Source organism: Ceraceosorus guamensis (assembly GCF_003144195.1).
Source record: "Ceraceosorus guamensis strain MCA 4658 unplaced genomic scaffold IE81scaffold_26, whole genome shotgun sequence".
In the NCBI taxonomy this organism is placed as follows: Eukaryota; Fungi; Basidiomycota; class Exobasidiomycetes; order Ceraceosorales; family Ceraceosoraceae; genus Ceraceosorus; species Ceraceosorus guamensis.
The window spans coordinates 90,809-110,329 of NW_020290021.1; the positions used below are offsets into that span (position 1 = coordinate 90,809).

At 55.7% G+C, this 19,521-nt stretch overlaps 6 protein-coding genes across 6 annotated transcripts; 3 read left to right on the top strand and 3 right to left on the bottom strand.

The window, feature by feature from the left end:
* Positions 1-119: 119 nt before the first annotated feature.
* On the bottom strand, positions 120-3,043 carry IE81DRAFT_323099 (Arabinanase/levansucrase/invertase). The gene is made up of 7 exons (XM_025513832.1): positions 1,942-3,043; positions 1,679-1,858; positions 1,549-1,593; positions 1,304-1,467; positions 1,016-1,230; positions 480-934; positions 120-398 (listed from the first exon to the last, which is right to left on the bottom strand). Exons 1-7 carry the CDS (start codon positions 2,784-2,786, stop codon positions 272-274), a joined length of 2,031 nt encoding a protein of 676 aa, XP_025369908.1. The 5' UTR covers positions 2,787-3,043; the 3' UTR covers positions 120-271.
* A 1,282-nt stretch (positions 3,044-4,325) lies between these two features.
* IE81DRAFT_113863 (hypothetical protein) lies at positions 4,326-5,320 on the top strand. Its single transcript, XM_025510114.1, has one exon. It carries the CDS (start codon positions 4,460-4,462, stop codon positions 5,006-5,008), a length of 549 nt encoding a protein of 182 aa, XP_025369909.1. The 5' UTR covers positions 4,326-4,459; the 3' UTR covers positions 5,009-5,320.
* An 835-nt stretch (positions 5,321-6,155) lies between these two features.
* IE81DRAFT_334373 (glycoside hydrolase) lies at positions 6,156-7,337 on the top strand (the record flags this gene model as incomplete). Its single annotated transcript, XM_025515408.1, has 1 exon — positions 6,156-7,337. The coding sequence occupies one exon, from the start codon at positions 6,156-6,158 to the stop codon at positions 7,335-7,337; it is 1,182 nt and encodes a 393-aa protein (XP_025369910.1).
* Positions 7,338-7,658: 321 nt separating this feature from the next.
* IE81DRAFT_289647 (putative AMS1-alpha-mannosidase) lies at positions 7,659-11,833 on the bottom strand (the record flags this gene model as incomplete). Its single annotated transcript, XM_025511824.1, has 12 exons — positions 7,659-7,729; positions 7,802-8,692; positions 8,762-8,941; positions 9,019-9,356; positions 9,421-9,434; positions 9,514-9,929; positions 9,999-10,074; positions 10,142-10,405; positions 10,473-10,564; positions 10,631-10,755; positions 10,826-11,608; positions 11,706-11,833. The coding sequence occupies 12 exons, from the start codon at positions 11,831-11,833 to the stop codon at positions 7,659-7,661; spliced, it is 3,378 nt and encodes a 1,125-aa protein (XP_025369911.1).
* Positions 11,834-12,693: 860 nt separating this feature from the next.
* IE81DRAFT_113981 (hypothetical protein) lies at positions 12,694-14,713 on the top strand. The gene has a single exon (XM_025510115.1). The coding sequence runs from the start codon at positions 12,861-12,863 to the stop codon at positions 14,673-14,675; it is 1,815 nt and encodes a 604-aa protein (XP_025369912.1). The 5' UTR covers positions 12,694-12,860; the 3' UTR covers positions 14,676-14,713.
* Positions 14,714-15,325: 612 nt separating this feature from the next.
* Positions 15,326-17,742, bottom strand: IE81DRAFT_337270 (hypothetical protein; the record flags this gene model as incomplete). Its single annotated transcript, XM_025515499.1, has 3 exons — positions 17,610-17,742; positions 15,662-17,457; positions 15,326-15,589 (listed from the first exon to the last, which is right to left on the bottom strand). Exons 1-3 carry the CDS (start codon positions 17,662-17,664, stop codon positions 15,326-15,328), a joined length of 2,115 nt encoding a protein of 704 aa, XP_025369913.1. The 5' UTR covers positions 17,665-17,742.
* Between the last annotated feature and the right edge of the window lie 1,779 nt (positions 17,743-19,521).

The window sequence follows — 19,521 nt, forward strand, 5'->3', positions numbered from 1 at the left end:
GCTTCGGGTCACATAGCGAGCAGGACCAGACACGCTGCATCGAAGCTGCTAATGGGCTTTGTTCCCTTATGGAAGGTCTGTCCAGGCACAAGAATAACATCTCGATTTGACTCAGAACTCTTGAACAGGCCTGCGAATGCTCTCGTGGTAGGTGCGCGCGCTCGATGGTTGCTACTACATGGTTCAATGCGCAAGCTGCGCCGGCCAGACAAGACATCAAGGGCGAGGGGACAGGAGAACATTTGGCAAAGTGGCTGTGGTTGAGAGCAAGCTATGCCCTGCCAGTCGCAGCATGCGCCGCTCCCGCCGCTTCTGCCGCGCTGACCGACCATTGCTGTCCTTCGCGGGATCGAGTAGATGTGCTGGACTGAGTTTGCATCGCATTGGTACCTAGGCTACTGTGTGCAGAGATCAGCGCGAGGCGCGGCAAGGATTCAGCGCTATGGAACTGGCTCGAGGCCAGTCTCAGTAAAACGCACCTGGCGCACGTGTTTGGTACTTCGGCGGTCACGACGGTCTTCCATTCGCCTGCGCGGTTGAGACGATCATACCTAACGCTGTCCGATCCCGGTTTGAGCTTGACGTAGCTTAGCACGAACAGGCCGTGTTTGCCCTTGACAGGTCGGGGTTCACCGAGCAGAGGTCTTCCGTCCGCATCCACCACCACGACGCGATTGGTGCCTTCCCTAATGTCAAAGGTGCCATTTCGGTGCGAAGTGACCGAAATGAGCAGACTCGTGCGCGTCTCTGAGAAGACGCACGATAGCTGGCCAAACGTGATGGGCTCGACCTCGAGTGGCAAAGGCTGATCTTGACTCGTCAAGGACATGGAGATCGTCGAGTCCAGACCCTGTTCTGCTGCGCTCTCCTCGTCTATCTTCATCCGCGTCGTGTACAAGAATCGATCTGACATTGTGGAATTGCGACCATGGTGCTGGACGGTTCGCATCCGCGATGCAATGGAACGCCGCTTCAGTTCCCAGCATTTCGAGCCTTCGTGCTTTAGACTACTCACAACGTAGAACAATTCAGAGCCGCTCGGTGTCTCGTGAGTGACGTCTTGAGCACCCAGCCAGAGCGTGTTGGGCGATGGAGTCGCTATGATGCTCCCGTGTCCCACGGAGTAGATTGGCGGGTCGAAGTTGGGCTTGGAACTCAGGATGGGATTCTTCGCCGACTTGCGGAACGGACCGAGAGGAGAGTCATGACTGTACGCAAAGCCGACCCCATCTGAGCGACGAATGGAAGCGAAGAGTCTTAGCAAGGTCGCTCGCGAAAAGGGGAATTCGCGAGAAAGACGTACAGTCGGGAGATTGGAAGTTGTTGGCACTGTAGGTGATGAGGTAGGTCGTAATTGAGGAGTTGGATGCGCGAAGCTTGCGGGAGATCAGCGTTGACCCCTCCGACCACCTTCGATCCTTGTTAGTGCCGTTGGTCTTTTGGTAGTCATCGACGTGCGCATTTTCCCTGACCATGGCAATGATGTTCGGGCTCTTATTTAAGGACGCGGCGAACTTGAATCAGAAAGCAGCTAGTACTGCGACTCACCAGGATTGCGGATCGGCGTGGTAAGATATGACCGTATAGAATCCGCTAAAAAAATCGAGCCGCATTTGGCGACAAACATCAGCAGACTGTTTTCAGTCGGCACCCGTGAGTGGAGAACATAAGCGCTTACTCTTTCCTCGGTGGATTTCCAATTTCTCCGGTACCATTGTACGAGGTGATGTTGCGAGGCAAATCAGGAGCATCTGGAGCGGTCTTGTCCTTTTCGCGACTGATGATCTCTGGCATCGTTTCCGCATTTGGATCCTCCCACCAGTCTCTAGTCAATTGCACGCCAATGACGTTCGACTCTCTGATTCGTTTGGACGCACGCACAAGCCGTCAGCACTGACATCGAGGCACCAACGGAAGTTTGATGCTGGGCAGCTTACTTACTCAATGTACTTGCTGAGCTGATCATCCCAAACCCAATTTCTGTACGCATTTCTACTCCCGTACAAATAAATTTTGCCATCCTCGTCGAAGAAGACGTTGGCGTCGATCATTGGGATAAATGTGCCCATCGGTGCTTGCCTGCCTTCCTGCTGCGTTTTGGGAGGCAGCAACTGTTCTTCGTCCATGATGAGATTGACGTCATAGTAATCGGGATCGAATGGAAAGTATTGAATGGGCCGATGCTGGATCTCCTCAAACGGACCGTATGGTTCTCTGGAGACTGCGACGCCAATTTTTGAGCCCTCTTCGAATTTGGAATATCTGAAGTAGTGCTTTGTCAAGTCTTTTTGCAATCGACCGGCAAAGAAGAAAAAGTACCAGCCGGTTTGGTTGTTGTGGTAGACTTCGGGAGCCCAGTGCCAATCTTGTGCCCAGCAAGCTTGACCCGATTCTCGAGGCGTTCCTCGACCCGAGCATTGCTTCATCGCGCCTCCATCCATCTTTGTCCAGGTGGAGAGATCGGGAGACTTGTATATTGCGAACAGATATCCGCTACCCTCCGCCCCCGATGTCGAGTAGGCGTAGTACGAGCCGCTGCGCTCGTCCCAAAGTGTAAAGGGATCCGCTCCTGGATGCATTGCTCCATTGTAAAACGTACCATTGCCAACTTGCTGCTCTTGCGCTTGAGTCTGTTCAAAGCCAACAGCACCTGCTTGAGAAGCGATGCGCTTCTGCAAGACGATCTGCGGAGGGATGATGCCCTGCACTCCTACGGACAACAATAAGGTGAGCAGCCCCACCACCAATGGCAGCACGCTCAACGAGAGACCGCGAGATGTGCGCATCCTTCTTGTCTTGGCCCGCATTCAGGTCAGTCAAATTTCTGCTTCACCTCGATACGCGCGGGCTTCTGTTCGAGGTGACGGTCAAAAGCGAGTCGGCAAGGTTGACCGCTCACAAAGGCCAAGTGAAGGGCGTCGAGTCAAACAAAGAATGCTGCATCGGCACTCTTGACTGCAAGTCGAAGGTCACGTAAGATGAACTCGGTCCGGAAGGCCGAGGGACCCGCGATGAGCCAGACGAGCATGCTTCAATCGGTAAGTGTCAATCAGCGCAGACAGACAGACATCTCTGGCCCCGTATCGGTGTGGGGAAAAAAAGGATGCCGAGCCGCTTACTGCATGGCAGCTACTTCTCCCAAGAGGGGTCGTTCCGCTGTGGCTCTGTGATTGTGTTTTTGGTTTGATATTCAATAGCAACGGCATTTCCGCGCGGGGCAGGGAAATCTCCTTTCAGGCTCCTCGCTCCTCGCTCCGTGACATGCTCAATTGAAGGCCGAGCTTGCAAGTCGGGATGGATACTCTGCTCATATGAACAGGTGCCATGATGGAGATGGTGCGAATCATGCGAGGCTAGTTGAGCCGATCGGCTAACATCGATTCCATGATCGCCAGACTATGCTGCTGTACTGCTCCGCTTCCCCATGAGGAGGAGGACAAGCACTTGCTGTCTAATCTTCTTCATTGCCGCCGCTCCAGTGCATGTCGGTCGACAAATGTCACAAGCCCGAGCGCTTGATCCTCTCGTAGCGCGCATCTCTCATGAAGCTACGTCCAGCACTGTATGAAAGCCAATCTTGAATCTAATGAGACAGCATCTCTTGACTTCAGGGTGTCGAATGCCGTAGTGTGCTGGCTCGCGTCTCCTGGCCCTTGCCCCGCACGCATAAGGTCGACCAAGTACAACAACTTCTTAGCGCGAGTCGCGAGTCACGAGTGTGGAGACTTACGACTCAAAGGACTTTCGCCGCTGCTGTACCGGTACATCACGCAACATGGAGCTTGGACTTCGGCAATTTCGGCGGGTGCAAGCGCTGCAGCAGCAGGAGCAGCAGGCAGTCAAGGCTGCTACGTACGTGTGCCATCAAAGTGCAATCTTGAGTCAGACAGGTCTTCCGTCTGCGGACCAGCAAGCTGCTTGCAATCACAATGCTAACTCGAAGCAGCCACAGTGTGAGTCACAGGAGGGGGGAGGAGATGCGTGAAAGATGATGATCGTCGTGGAGGCTCGCTGCGTTGAGCGGTTGAATTCGATGCACGTGGATGAGCATGCTCATCAGTCATGAGTGTGCGAGTGTGCGAGTATGCGAGTTCATGCTGCACGCGGTGGTGCGCGCCACCAACACACAAATCGCGTGAATTCTCTCACAAAAATGGGCGCCGTCTCTCTGCGCGGCGGGCGTTGCGCGTGAAGCGAGTCGTGAGTCATAGTCGCGTGAGTTAATTGACTTGGCTCGATGTTCGTGATTCGGTTTGACGAGAAAGGAAGCACAGCGTGCAGGCGCGCGCGCGCGCGCAACTCCTTCCCTCCTTTCTTCCTCCGCCATTCACATTCACATTGCGCCTCCAACACTTCATCTCACAGCTTATTTTTGCACATCGGCATCTGACGTCGCTTCTACAAATGGCAGCGACCATGCAATTGCTATGACCAAATGCAGATGTACAGTCACGAGTAGATGCTCAGTGGCTGTCGCAACCGCGCGCTCTGTGTTGAACTTCTTCGGCAGTCCTACCGCGCAACCCGAACACGGGCCGATGCAACAGAGCCAGAGCACTGCAGCGTTGATCCGACGTTGCTCGTCCGTTGGGACCCGTTGACCGAGCTTCTACGCGCCTCCTCCTCGTTGCTCCGACCCACGACCTGGGTGGTCAGGTGCGGGCGCTACTACCCTTCATTTCACACCTGCCTCGGCATCCGCTCACGAAGCGGTCATCGTGTCAACCGCACGTCTTGCGCGAATCCCACTCGCACCGCCTTGCAACAAAGATGTGGCTGGTCGGCTTCAGAGATGTCACAATTGGGACAACTAAGCTCCAACGCTGCTGGCACCTCTTGCGTCGCCGCGATACTGTACCTGTCCATTGCGTATTTCGTACAGGGCCAATGTTACTGCCAGCACCGGATGCTGCATCGCTCGGCACTTCTCGGCGCTGCTGTGGCAGAATCGCAAGCTGGATTAGGAATGCCACCGTTTATGCCATTGCTATTTTGCGCAGCGAGCTAGGAGGGGGATGTCAGGACAGCGCATGTACCTGTGCGATACCAGAGTGATCGAGAGATATTCAGATCGCCGCGAAGGATGAAGACGTGCGAGACCGCAGGAACGTCATCGAGCACGTCGGGGTACGTATGGCAGCTTATGTTCGGTGTTCGTTGGGAGAGCGTTGCGCTGGGGGCTGAGGTGCAGAGGCGTGCAGCATGGTGAACCGCACCCTGTATGCGCGTTGCGTTGCGTTCTGCTGAGTTGACGGCCATCGATGCCCGACTTTCCCTTTGTGCTTGGCCCGCCTTGCGGTGCTCAACGTTTCGCTCAAAGGCTGAGCTCAGCCCACTGCCTTCTTTTCTTCTTCCCCCTCCCACCACCATCAGGACAGGCCCTTTGGCTCACCTTTCAAAAAAAAAATTCCTTTCCACATTCTTTCCTTCTTGCGACCCTAGCGGTTCCTCGGGTCAGGCACCCAACTTCATTCTTCACACTCATTCCTTCATCCCACTCTCATTCTTCAACTCACAAGCGCCGGACGCTCTGGCACCTCTTTCGCATTTTCGAGGAAGCACAGCCTGGAGTCTGGAACTCCTGAACGCGCATTGTATTCCAGGAGTCGATACTGCTACATTTCAAGATCGACATGAAGCTGCAAAGACTCGCAGCTCTTTGCGCCCTCATCATCGCTGCAGCCGCAACGACGAGGACGAGTGCAGCACCTCTCGAGGCGTCGCAAGCCGAGGCTTTTGGCGCTGCGCTCCATGACGAACGAGCTCCGCCGCCCTTGCCGGTGCTTGATGCGCGCAGCGCTGTGGCGCTAGGCACACGATTGTTAGGATTGCTCGAGACTCGAGGGAATTTGCGAGGCGAGTCAGTTCAGGGAGGCCTTCAAAGGCGAGACCGGAGCAGGTCGAGCTACGCAGCGCAGGTCACGCAGCAAATCAGAGACGGCAGACAAAGACGGAGGCGAGCTCAGGCAGACGGGTCCAAGAGGCAAAGGAGACGGGGTACTTGCGGCACCAAGAAGAGCAACGCTGCATCATCTTCTTCCTCGGTTCCCAAGTCCACCTCCACAAAGTCATCCGCTTCATCCAGCAAGGCCACGTCGACGTCGTCATCTGCAAAACCTGCATCAACGACCAACTCGAACTCGACCAAGAACAAGATGGTCTCGGCGGGCTACTGGGCTGATTGGACTGCTGGCACGCTGGCGCCCGAAAAGATCGATTGGACCAAGTTTGATTTCATCAATTTTGCCTTTGCCACTCCGCAATCAGACGCATCCATCAAATTTTCGGATGGGGACAGGTCTACTGCCCTGCTCAAGCGGCTGATCAGCTCTGCCCATGCAAACGGCAAGAAGGTTGTCCTCTCCCTCGGAGGCTGGGGAAACTCGAATGGATTCAGCGGAGCAGTCTCTTCGCAAAGCTTGAGATCCACATTCATCAAGAATGTGCAGTCTCTGCAATCCAAATACGGTCTCGACGGCTTCGACTTTGATTGGGAGTACCCAAACAATGTTCAAGGAGGACCGACCGACCCGTCCGACACGAAGAATTTCCAGACATTCTTGGTGGATTTGCGTCAGGCTCTAGGCTCCAAGCCCATCTTGGCAGCTGCGGTGCCTCACTTGCCGTGGTTAGCAGCTTCGGGAAGCCCTGTCAACAATGTCAGCAGAGCAGCCAGTGCATTGGACTACATCACCTTGATGAACTACGATGTCTGGGGATCCTCTTCCAATCCCGGTCCCAATGCCCCGCTCGCCAATCTGTGCGGCAACTCTACCCAGCCTGCCGCCTCGGCTGCCGCAGGAGTGAAGCAGTGGGCTGCAGCAGGAATGCCCAGATCCAAGATCATCCTGGGCATTGCGGGCTACGGCTACATCAACACGAGCTCCAAAAAGACTCTGAGGCAGCGCGGCGAAGCAACAAGCAGGGAGACGGACGATTTGAACGCTTCTTGGCCCGTTCGTCCAGAGCCTCAACGCGACCCTCGATATCGCGCAGTACCCTTTGCCAAGAGGGCACAATTGGTCGGTCTGGACGGCTCGAGCTCCGACGGTCAGGTCAATTTCAGACAATTGGTCGATCAAGGAGCTCTAAAGGTCAAGTCGGATGGTACATACGGGGCAGGATCGGGCTGGACAATGTACTGGGACGATTGTTCCGACACTCCCTTTCTATCCAACGGTAACAGGGTCGTCACGTACGACGATACCTATTCCCTCTACGACAAGGGATCTTTCGCCAAACAGGCGGGCATTGCAGGCGTAAACATGTGGAGCGTGGATGGCGATACCTCGAATTGGGCACTCATGAGTGCTGCTAGATCAGGTATGGGCTTATGATCAGCCCCTATCATCATTCAACTTCCCTCGCGATCATCCATCGCCTTGCCGATCCCACGCACTAGCGCCGCTCCTACGCCAAGTGGTCGAGCCAGTGAGCTCCCGCAGCTCATTGACGCTGTGCCTTTGTCACACTGCCGTACCATTTGCTTCGCCAAGCGTTCCACCGGGTCTACATCTCCATTCTCCTGCTATACTGGCTCCTTGCAACCTCCGCAGTCTATCAGATCTCATCAATGGAATGCATTCGTGTCATGCGAGCGGCGTGAAAGGCGTAACTTGAGAAAGCAAAGTCTGTACGATGTGTCGTGATGTTGGTGCTTAGGCAGCCAGCTGAACCTTGAGTGTAATGACCTGGAAGGGCCTGAGGTGCAGTCGGACCCTAGTGTGCTCTCCATCAGGACCACTCTGGTACTGCAGCGTCTTAGCCTCACGAGAGAAGTCGGTTTCAACTTCGGTCCAACCCTCATCTGCAGGGGTCGTGAGATCAACGTGGTAGTCCGAGGCTTTGCCAATCGTATCTTCCAACAGATTGGCTAGCACAACGGATTGGACGTTCAGTCCAACGATATCCAGGCTCGCCCCAGCATGCGCACCCAATGCTTCGTAGAAACGGAGGATGACACTGGTGCCCGAGCCGGTCTTGCCGTGATAGTCAAAGTCAGCTTCTCCACGCTTGATCGTATCGAGAACGATGGAGGACTCGACATCTTGATGCAGACGGAAAGGGGAGCTGAACGCCTTGCTTGGACGCGTCGTTGCTGCTCGCGTCAACGGAGAGTTGAGCTCTCTAGCTGCATTGACCGTCAGCATCGACAGCGGACCGGAGTGAGGCAGGATGACAAAGTTTAGAGAGTGCTTGCCTTCATCCGTATGAGCATCGGGATACGTTGGCGCTTTGAGCAGTGAAAGTCGCATACGCCCTCCCTCGACGCTGGCTCCGTACTTGCAATCGTTGAGGATTGACACGCCAAATGAAGACTCGCTAAGATCGAAGAATTTGTGGCTTGCAACTTCGAACTTGGCCGCCTCCCACGTCGTGTTGCGAGTAGTAGGTCGCTTCGTGACACCGAAAGGAGTCTCGAAAGAAGCATTGTCTGCATTGAGGATGGTGGGCAGCTCAAAGCGCAAGAACCGATGTTTCTCCTGCCAGTCGATCTCGACGTGGAAGTGCAGGCCGCTCGTGCTGTGTTGGCAGCTTGCAATAGAAGTGCCTATCGCGTCAAGCGAGATCTTGACCACAGCTGAGCTCTGGCCCCACTGCGCCTGAAGGCGTAAGGCGGCGCGGAACGGCCCCACCTCCGAGATGCGCACTTCATGGAAGGGGATGTCTTCGGCGGTATTTAGAGAGTAGACTGCAAGGGAAGTCAAGACCACGCGTGTCAGACAGTCTAAAATTCGCGTGTGTCTGTCCGCAGGCTCACCCTCTGTCTCCCAAGCGTCAAATTGTGGCGGGTAGTCCTCGGCGATTGTCAGGCCAGCACGCCTGCCTGGTGGAATGAGCTCGACCCAAGTACGCTTCTGCAAAGTGCGAATGCTAGTAATGAAGCCACTCGCGACAGTCAGGGAAACGTTCGCATTCCGCAAAGTGAAGTTGGAGTTGTCTTGGATGACTGCGTTGCACGTGTGTGGAATCAAGGCTGATCAGAGGAAGCTGCAGCGTACGATCGAACTTTCGGACAATGTTCCTTACCGTAGACAGCTTCACGTGCCGCAACCACCGCGGTCCGCTCCTCCACGATGTTGCTCCCCTGCTTGTCCTCCAAGAACACATACTCAGAGCCATCACTGTTAGTCCCGTCGCGCTCAGCAGATTCCCAGCTCGGGTCAGCTCTGACAAGGTGCTTGCGAGGGATGCTAAGAGTGTTGTACGCCTTTGCGAAGCCGGTACCATCCTCTAAGGCGGCAAGACCCTTGAGGACCTTCTCGGCCTCCGCGGTGGCCTTTGCTACCCTCTTGTGCAGGTCAGCGTAAATCCGCTCCGCGTCGTCATAAACCAATCGAATAGAGCTTCCCGGCCTGGTAGGAGCGATGATCATATCATTCAGCACAAAGCCTGCAGCGTGCAGTAGCTTTGACTCACAGCACGTCGTGGAACTTTGAGATGCAGACAGGAAAGGGACCATTCAGCCGGAACGCGGAAGTGAAGCAGAACGGCGTGCGCTCGACTACGTACCTGATTCGTCAGCAGAGGCTCCCAGATGCTATCAATCTCATCCTTCGGATATTTGTAATTCCCTGTTGCGGAGCCGTGCTGCAAACCCAAAAGACTCGCGTGTGTGGCGAGCCATTCCAAGCGCTGCATGGCAGACTCGAGCTGCCGATTGTGCTTCTTGATGCTGCCGTGACTCGTCTGTACACCTCGATGGAATTCGAGGTACACATCCCCTACCCAACGAGGCAACCGATCGCCGCCTTCGGTTATGTCGAGCACATTCTTAAAGAAGTCCTGCACTGAACGTCCGACACCTACTTTAGGCATTTCGGTGTGGCCATTGTTCCAGGTGGCCCGCGCACGGCGAAGACGCTCGAGATGAGGGGTTGTAGGACCACCACCTCCGTCACCGAAACCAAAGAGCAGAAGTGCAGTGGCTTGGAATGGCGGCGAGGTCACGTCAATCAGCAATGGAGAGGTTGCGTGCGAAGGGCGTGTGTACTCACGCTGCACATTCAGGTTCTGGTTGTTCTTCACCCCACGAACGAGATCGTCGACGCCGCACATGCTGTCGTAGTTATTCTGCGCCACATATCGCAGCCTGGTCAGGGCCAAGTCGCATCCTGAGTGCTGCTACTGGTGTACTCACGACGGGCGTCAAGTGGGTGATGATCTGCGTGCCATCCAAGCCGACCCACATCATTGTGTTGTGGGGGAATCTGTTGACATTTGACCAGCTCAGCTTTTGAGTGAAGAAGTAATCGCATCCGCTTGAACGTGCGATCTGCGGCAGCTGCGCATTGTATCCGAAGGAATCGGGCAACCAAAACACGTTGCATCGCTTGCCGAAGCGAGATTCGAAGTAGCGCTGACCGTACAGAAATTGCCTTGCAAAAGACTCGCCGGAGGGCAACTGAAGCAGGTGGCTCCTCGTGAGACTCGGAGTGATACGTGCAGCAGCCGGTGATACCGCGACTCACGTTGCCGTCACACTCCACCCATGTAGCTCCAATTGGCTGGAACGTGCCCCGTTTTGCTGCTTTGATGAGGCGCGCGAAGAGCTTTGGGTACACTGGCGAAGCAATTTAGGATGTCAGCTGCAAGCGAACATCGCTGGTGGCTGGCCGCGACCACGCACGCTGCTCTAGCCAGATATACTGCTGGGCTGTGGAAGCAGTGAAGCGATACTCCGGATAGCGCTCCATGAGTGCGATTTGGGTGCTCCAAGACCTCGCGACTTTCTGCTGGGTGGCGGAGTATGGCCTAGAGAGGGAAAGCATCATGGTCAGAGGCGATTACAAAGCCCCATGAAGGCTTTTGTCCTCTTGCTCACCAGAGCCATGCAGTGTCGATGTGCGTGTGACCGATGGCCCAAAGTGCGACGTCCTCGCGATCTTTTCTGTTGCCGACATCGTACAAGCCTTCCTCGAGGTCTTCCCAGTCTTTGCCGAGCACCTCTTGCGCAATCTTCCTGCAAGCGTCAATGGTGCTCAGATCGTCGCGCCTAAAAGTGTCCTGGATCTTATTGGCTGCCCACAGCGCCTTATTCTGCAGAGGCCCGTCCCTTGGCATGTTCTTGACGCATCCTTCCAACATCTCAAAGTCCCAAAGCAGCTTCCAAGCTTGTGGACGCTTGACTACGATGGCACAAGAGTCGAAGCTGAACGTTCGATTTGGGTCCGGGTCGCCTTCTTGACCGTTGGGCACACCGAACATTCCATTGCAAGACACTTCGACGTAGAGCTCCAGTGTTCCCTCTCTCATCTCTGGCGTGAGAGGAAAGTCGACTCTACGATCAGCACCATAAGAGCCCGTGATACCTTGCAGAGACATGCCATCCGATGAAAAGATCATTGCTTCGCAACCAGGATCAAGTTGCAGCTCGACCCATTCCTTCTTCTGCCACTGCTTAGGCACTTGGATCTCCAGACGAAGCCAGTGGTTTGACCAGCTTGGAGAGAAGTTTTCATGGGTCGATGAAGGCCTGAAAGTCTGCTTGATGGCCTCATCGAAGCTTGGCTTGTCGCCAGGTTTGGGATCCCAACGCCAAATCCTGATGACGCCCTCATCATCGCGGCTGCTCTCAAAGAGCACCGAAGCCAAATTCCATCGAGAGCTGCACCCGGCGCGCAGGTGCGAGAGCCAGTCAGCGAATCGTTTCGGTTACTCTCCAAGACGTGACAGCAGCCTTAACGAACCGCGCAGCGACTCACTACTGGCCGCCATGGAACTCTTCCAGCCTCCTCTCCTGGACGGAGCGGATGTCGATGCCGTGGACAGGGCGCTCGGAAGCGATGGACAGCTCAGGGTAAGGCCGAGGACCTTGGCTGGCGCCCGACATGCTGAGAGTGATTGAGAGTACGATAGCTCGAGCAGTAGACGTGACTTGAGAAAGGCAAGTTATGCCTCTCAGCGACAAGGGAGCTGGTTGTAGACGCACAGAAGAGGGCGCTACCAGAGAGATGAAGTCGCTTGTTAATGATTCGATGCTGCTTTCCCTTTGGCGAGACGCCGAATGCGAATGATCGCGCAGTAGCCTAGAAGCTGAAAGAGCTGCTGCGATAATTATGATCGATGATTTCTTGGCAAGGCCAGTACTTGTATGTTGTGCAGCTCACAGGGAGAGCCATGGGTAGGTGTACAGTCAGGTCGGATATGAGGCGTCGAGCAATGAGCACCACACACTTGGTAACGACGAGGCGCGCGTAGAGGCGCATGGCCCTGCAGGATGAGCACCGCTTCATTACCTCGAGACTCACCGACTCGTGATTGTGGTTTACTGTCACCGCATCTATCACAACGTTTGCGTGGTCCAAGCGCACATCATGCAGCAGCAGGCCGGCCCCATCCTCCTGTGCCTGCCGCCGCCTGCCGCCTGATGCCGCCGCCGCCACGATGGCAGTCACACAGTCGGAGGACCGATGCCGCGGTCGATGTGATGGATTCTTCTTGCATCGCACTCTCCCTCCCCTCCACCTCTGCCTAGTCATCTTTGACATGGCAACGGACCACCACAGGGAAGAGGCCCGAGCCATCGATTAGGCACCCAACTACTCGTCCTTTGACGCCGCTCCCTGCTCACGTCGAACGTCGGCAACGCAGACAGGATCGCTTGCCGACGTTGCTAGCGACGCGCGAGGCTGTGCCCGTGCGCTCTGTTGGCCGCAGCATTATCAGGACGTATTCACCGGTACGATGTTCAAGCCGAAGGTCAGAGCAGCCCCACCTATGTAGAGGTATCTCGCCGTCACTTTTCCCAACCGCGGCTCAATCATCTTCGAGTCCTTTCGTCACCGTCAAGCGCCTTTTCTTGCACAACGCTGTCATGAGCTTGGCCAAGGCTCTTCTACGCACTCGAGTCGACGAGCATGAACGGTTTGATTCCTTTGGACGACTTCGAGGCGGCGCTTGCCCATCTGTACTCGGAGAAAGTCAGCAGCAGCAGCAGCCAGCGCTCAAACGCTGCCGATGACTCGGCTTTCACTGCCACCGATCAGCGGCGCGCAGATCAGTGCGCTATAGAGCGAGCCGGCAAGTCGGTCAATAGCTGGAGCATCGCCGGAGACAGATCGTTCAAGCGCTCAGCTGCGAAAGAGCGACCCACTCGCTCAGGCTCGCCAATCGTCGGGCCGGCCAAGCTCCCGCCCGAGCTCATCTTTCACATCGCTCTGCTCTTGTCCAGCGAGTGCGCCCCGTCAACGCCATCATGGCACCTGGCTGTTTGGCCAGCAGCCGCATGGACGAACAGCGATGGTACAGCTGTCGTGTCAGCAGGTCAGGCTGGTGAATCAATGGCTCCAAGCGCTCGAAGAGTGCTCAGGACGCTCATAGGCTTGTCAGCGCTCTCCACGGGACTGCGCAGACTCATCTCGCCCCTCGTTTGGGAAAGGATCGACATCAGCTACCCGTCGCGATTACCATCTCTCCACGCGCTCTTGAGCTACTACTCGCACGCCCAATCCTCCAAGAGTCACGATCGACTGGTCTCGCCCTTGACGCATGTGCGACGAATGCATCTCTCACTCCCCAGTAGGTACTCGAGCGTGGATCAAGAAAGTCTGCTCTCACTCTTGAACGGAGGAGTGCGCTCCGATCTGCTTCGAGAATTCATCTTCGAAGCTGGAGAGCCTCCAAGCGGCAGCCTTCTGCGCGCGCTGCTGCCCACCTCTCAAAGGGCGAAAGCTGACAAGCGGGTCAAGGCGCAGAAGATCGCCGCCGAGAGGTTGCGCAGCACCTCTGAAGGAAACAAATCCGGTATCACTACGACTTTTGGCCCGACAGGTCTGAGGCAGATCAGAGTCAGGAGCGAGATGAGCGACGAGGTTAGACAGTGGGAAAGAGAAGCTCGACCGGGCGCATATCCCGCCCTCGCGGTCACTTCGGTCAAGTCCGAATCCACATCGGCATTTGAAAATGGAGAGACAATCTCCGATGGCTCGGTGAAGACGGTTGGATCGGAGGAGGAGGAGGACGACTCGTCGCCGACGTACGGCTTGACAGCGCTCAGCATGTCGTGCTCCATCTTTTGGCCTGGTCACGCTTTGATGTCTTCGTTCAGGAACATACAGCATCTGCGTCTCACATCGTACGAAGCGCACCTCTTGCCTCAGCATCTTCCCGCCATGCTCTTGGCATTGACCAAGCCTCTCAAGAGTCTCAGCATGAGCACGAGCAAGACTGCGGTTCTGCACGTCAGGGAGCTGATAGACTTGGGCGTATGGCGAGGATTGGAATCGCTGGACGTCTACGCTGTGACGCCCGAACCGCCCTTGGCCGAAGCTCTGAGGAGCGCTAGAAAGACGCTCAAGCATCTGCGGCTAACGCTCGACATCAATGGAGCATTCGGCAATTACGATCGATTGTGGAGAGACTTGACCAAACGTCAGGAGGCCATTCGTGATTCGGAGGATGGCAAGCATGCGCACGAGCACGAGCACAAGCACAAGCACAAGCACAAGCACAAGCACGATCATCCACACGAAGACGACGACGAAGGTTTGCCAGCACTGCAAGTACTGCAAGTCGATCCATTTCCTCAACAACACACCTCGCCTTCCTTTCCCGACTTTGTCCGCGCTTGCCCCTCTTTGCGCCTCATCAACGGAAGGGATGCTGATCGTCTCAGGCTAAATGGCTTTGAGCTGCTGGACCCGGATCATTACACCGGCGCTTTGGCCTACTAATCAGTCCATCATGGATCTCAACAAGAGCTTACAGCGCACAAAGATACTCTCTAGATTATCCCAATCCTTCGCAGACTCTATTTGCCGTACTCGTGACTTGATTTCACACCGCTATCATCCCCTGCCGTTTCGGTCAAGTTTGACATCATACGGAATCTAATGCATGGATTGTCCTTGTAAGCGCACGTTGTGAGGGCATGAGGATGGGAGACGAGCGGAGAAGCTGAACGGATCCGCCAGAAATGCGCTCGAATGCTTTGCTCGCTTTCCAGTGCGAGCTGAATGGGTGAGGGTGGGAGCAGAAGGCAGCAATGAGAGCGGAAAGGGGGGCGATGACTTGGGGAGACCGGAATATCAGAGGGAATTGGGGCAAGAATGTTGTTGCGCTGATGATGCGACATCAGAAAGATTATGGTACGCGCTCTCCAGAATGTGTGATTGAGCTCCAATGAGAATGTATGAACAGAGACCGAGAATACAAGTGCGGAAGAACGAATGCATAGGTAGAGACACAGAGAGCTGCGCTACCGAGTGACTTGCGTTGGGGCAGCTTGAAGCGGCCTTGGAGACGTCGGAGGAAGTGCAAGCTGCGTCCTTTGATGCTCGAGTAAGCGCCCGGCAGCAGCGGAGCGAACGAGTGGAGATCTTGATTAGGCGATCAGGGGCCGTCTGCTGCCCGCGCTGGCGTTATCAGACTGATGGCGTGCCGCATTGGCGAAACGAGGCGAAGGGGCCTCCATCTCGATGGGGTAATCCTTCCTTCGTGGGCTGTCGTATCCGGATCCAGCATAGGTGCGCGGTGAGTCAAAACCTCCCGACTCGCGGTAAGGCTTGGGCGAGTCGTATGGACGCGCATAGCCCGACTTGTAGCCTCCCAAGTTACCGTATGTGTATCCCTCATCGCCATTCGCGCCCTTTGGCTCGTAGCTGGCTGCTGCACCTGCTGCGAGCGCTTGTCTTCTCCTTGACCGCCGGCGGCAGCAGACGACGCAAAGTGCGATGATCGAGATGAGAGCAATGATGATGAATGCACCGCCGCCTGCTGCAACGCCGATGATCTGCTCCTTCGTGAGTACTTGATCGCTTCGGAACCCGTTCGTGGCCTTGAAGGTGGGCGCAGCACCAGTAGTGCCATCAGTAGATGTGGCACCACCTTCTGAAGATGTTGCAGCGAGAGCGTTGCATGCTTTGTCATCGACTGTCGTGTCAGAACCCAACGCCGATCCAAAGGCGACTACGATTGCTGATCCGTCTCTGATGTTCACCGAGACGACCCCGTTATTGATCTGCACCTGTTGCACCGCTGGTCCGGATCTTGTGGCAGCCCCGTTGCTAGACTGCTCGTACGACATGCCATTCCACGTAGTGCCCCTGGTGGAGTCCGTTCCCGATGCGATCAGCGTCGATACGTACGCGGTCCCGGTGAAGCCGGGAACTTGGAAGTCGACAGCGAGAGACGGCTTGTTGCTGCTGGTGGACTGGGTGGTCTGCGAGTTGATGAGGACTATCGCATTCAGTCTGTTGTTCTGGTATGATCCATAAGCGGTCAGACGATTGTTGTAGCTGGAGGGTCCAGACACATCAATGCTAGCAATGCGCGTGTTGCACTTGGCACCGATGATCTGCGCCATGGCGGCGTACGCGTAGTACGATGAGCGCACGTGTGGAGCTACACCATCGACAGTAATGGGTTGCCAAGGTGATCCGAGCGATACGTCGGTCAAATGCATCTGGACGGATGACATTTGTTGCGTCGCGGCGTACAAGAAGAAGTTGAAGGTCCACAGCGTGTTCGCAAAAGTCTCGCTGATGCCAGGTAGACCGCCAGGGCCGACGCTTCCCATTTCACGCAGGTAGTAAGGCTTGCCCGTGACCGCCGCTTGTTGAGCTTGTCTGGACCATTCGCTGAGCTGAGACCTGGTGGTACTGAAGTCCAGCAGCAAGTCCGCTGTGAGAGTGTAGGTGCTGACGTTGACGTAATAGTAATAGTCGTGCTGGTTCCACCCGGCGACGTAGATACCATTGCCGGTAGCGACTTCGGTATCAACCAAGTTGGAGATGCGGAATTGGTGCCCATGGTCCGTTGCAGTGGTGGCGGTAGCAGCAGGCTCAAAGAAGTTGGAAGGCAAGTTGAGAGGCTTGAGTACCTCGTTGTAGATGGCAGCCGCACGTTGAGACCACTCGACTCCGTAATCGGCGGATGTCCAAGATTGAGGTCGGTATCCGTTGACGAAGAACAGGTCTGGCTCATTTCCTATTTCAAGTCCCACGATCTCAACATTCTGAAGACTCGAAAACGTGATCTTGGCTTGCTCTACAATCCGGTCGAAAGCGTCCGACCCCGTATATGCCAGATTCAGCCCATAGGTGATGGGTGTGCCTTTTGGCAGCATGTCCAACGCTTTGTAGTAATTGGGACCATAATAGTACGCATCCGTGGCCACACCACCTTGCCCGGAGCTGTTTGGATTGTCTATCAGGGTATAGCTGTTGACATTTGCGTTGTAGAGCATGTTGTCGCCCGAATTACCGCCCAGCCGAATATGCGAAGGCTTGCCCGTATAGTTCCCGAGATTAGCAAGGAGTTGGTAGGTCAACTCGTTGCGACTCGTCGTACCAGTGAATGAAAGAAGATTTGAGGGCTCGATGCCCATTCCTGCGTAAGACGGGGCCAAGATGACGGACAATGAGCCAGCATCTTGAGCATTGGTGGGTGCGCTGATGGTGAGGTCGGCAGCAAGAGCCGTGGAAGCTAGTGCCAGAGCTGAGGCCAGCGCGGCTGCTGGTCGCAGTGGAGAGATCTGTGAGGGATGGAGATGCGCGAACTATGTTAGACTCTCGTCGGGCGCTCGGCGAACAAGGATGAGGCGCAAGATTGAGCGCGCGGGGTGGCGCGTCTTGCTGGCGTGAGGCGAATCAAGATAGATGGATGACTTCGGAGAATTTCGATTGTCTGCTCCCGCTTCCGAACGCCTTGCACGCTGCCCATCCGATCCGCATCTGTACCGCGTCGCTGAGCTACTCACAATCATGATGCGTGTAGGCTGCGTTGCTAGACCGGCTCGGATGCGCGAGTGACGGGAAGCCAAGTACAATTTGCAGAGCTGTAGATTTTGTTGAGCACGCACCAGCTCTCGAGATTAGACTCCAGTCCTCGCGCTGACTAGACCCTGGACTTGAGGCAATGTCTGTGCCGATCACGAGGGAAAGAGTCGACTGAACAAAAAGAGCGAGCGCTCGTCGAGGCGTGATGATAGTCGACTATGCCGCCCTTCGAAATCCAAAGTGGCAGTGATCCGGGTGTCCGCACGAGCAGGAGAAGCAAAGTTTCCGCGGGACAGGTGGCGGAGCTTACGAAATAGGACAGCCGTGCCGTCGCTGAACGGGAAGGAAAGAATTCAAGGTGGGTGTGAGGTATTGACGGACGAGTTGACCCGAATGGAGCACGATTGAGGGAATCGAGAGATGAAGGGGAGGATGAGGATGCTTTAGGATCACGACTTTGCGCGCCAAGTGATCCTGGATCGCGATGTGCAATCACGAATACGCAGGGCAGACTCGTGACTGGGTATGTATGGTATAATCGTGAATGCGCGGCCGGGCTCAATCATAATCCTCCGCTTTCATGCCGTCAATGCGCTGCGCTGCACCGCGCTGCACGCATCGCATGTACTGTATATGCAATTCGCAATTCGTAATTTCCAGGCTTTGCTTCACGCGCTTGCTTGCCTGCAGACGGTCCCCATTAAATTGTACGATGTTCTCGTGACTACAGTATTGTCTTGCTCCTGCCTTTCCTGTGAACCCTCCGCGCGTGCAGTGTGGGGAGGGTCCTCTGGAGTCAGCTCAACGCGCAGCAGGTGTGCCTGTCTAGCTACACTGCCCATCTGCTCTATTTCATCACCGTTGCGTAACGGTACTGCACGCACAGTCAGCGCCTTCTTACAGTGTAGCGACAGTTATAGAAGCAGTCAGGTCGCACGGCCGGGCCAAGCATCGGTTATAATCACGAAGTGTCCTCATCAGCTTCTGAACGGACCAGTCCGTTCAGCTGCCGGGTATCCGTACACACAACAGGAGAGTCGTCAGTTCATGCGCGTCGATCACTTTTGGCCGGCAACGTGCATCGGAGGAAAGTCAGCAGGCACGCATCAGGGTGCTTGGCTGAATGACCGCTTGTTTCCGCGTGCATGGATTCATGCACCTGTGCTGCAGCGTCAGAGACGGGATGTCCTGCCGGTTGGACGGAGCCGTTGGGAGCGCGCGCAGCAGCAGCAGAGAATAACGAACGACGTCGTGATTCACCGTTCATATTCACGATTATCGATTCCTGATTCAACATTTGCGCTTCTCACTCCATGACTGTTACGTCGACCGCACCATCCATCGACTATAGCCACCAGGCGCAGGGGTCATACCCCTCGCTGATGACCTCGGCTGCCCCTAAAACGCATTCAAGATTCTTAGACACAAAAAAGTCTGGCCAACGGCAAAGAATCTGCGCGGCGATTCCGTCGAGCCGTGATGCGGGAAGAGACGAGCGGAGCAGGCGCCTATATACGTGGCTGCTGCATGATATGGAGATGCCGATTTCTTGATTCTGTCAGGGCACCTGCGCCACAGTCTCACCTACTTCTGCTGCTGCTGCTGCTGCTGCTGCTGCTGCTCCTGCTGTGTACGTACGTGGGATCGAGCGACGCCCCCGCCTGCTGGTTCGTGCTGTATGTGCGCTCTCGCGCGTCCGCCGCTGATGTGATGCATGCTGCTCTGGAGGCTGCTGCTCCCTGCTCCATCCTGATTTGTGTCGTACGCGCCGCACACGCATGCAGCCGCTGATTATACGTGG

Bases quoted from the DNA above. Each gene is read 5' to 3' on its own strand.
- IE81DRAFT_323099 (XM_025513832.1), bottom strand. From the start codon at position 2,786: ATGCGCACATCTCGCGGTCTCTCGTTGAGCGTGCTGCCATTGGTGGTG. The intron at 1,594-1,678 runs GTAAGCGCTTAT...CGATTTTTTTAG, and splicing joins GGAAATCCACCGAGGAAAGA to CGGATTCTATACGGTCATAT. The intron at 935-1,015 runs GTGAGTAGTCTA...CGAACCGTCCAG, and splicing joins GCTCTGAATTGTTCTACGTT to CACCATGGTCGCAATTCCAC.
- IE81DRAFT_113863 (XM_025510114.1), top strand. From the start codon at position 4,460: ATGCTCAGTGGCTGTCGCAACCGCGCGCTCTGTGTTGAACTTCTTCGG.
- IE81DRAFT_113981 (XM_025510115.1), top strand. From the start codon at position 12,861: ATGAACGGTTTGATTCCTTTGGACGACTTCGAGGCGGCGCTTGCCCAT.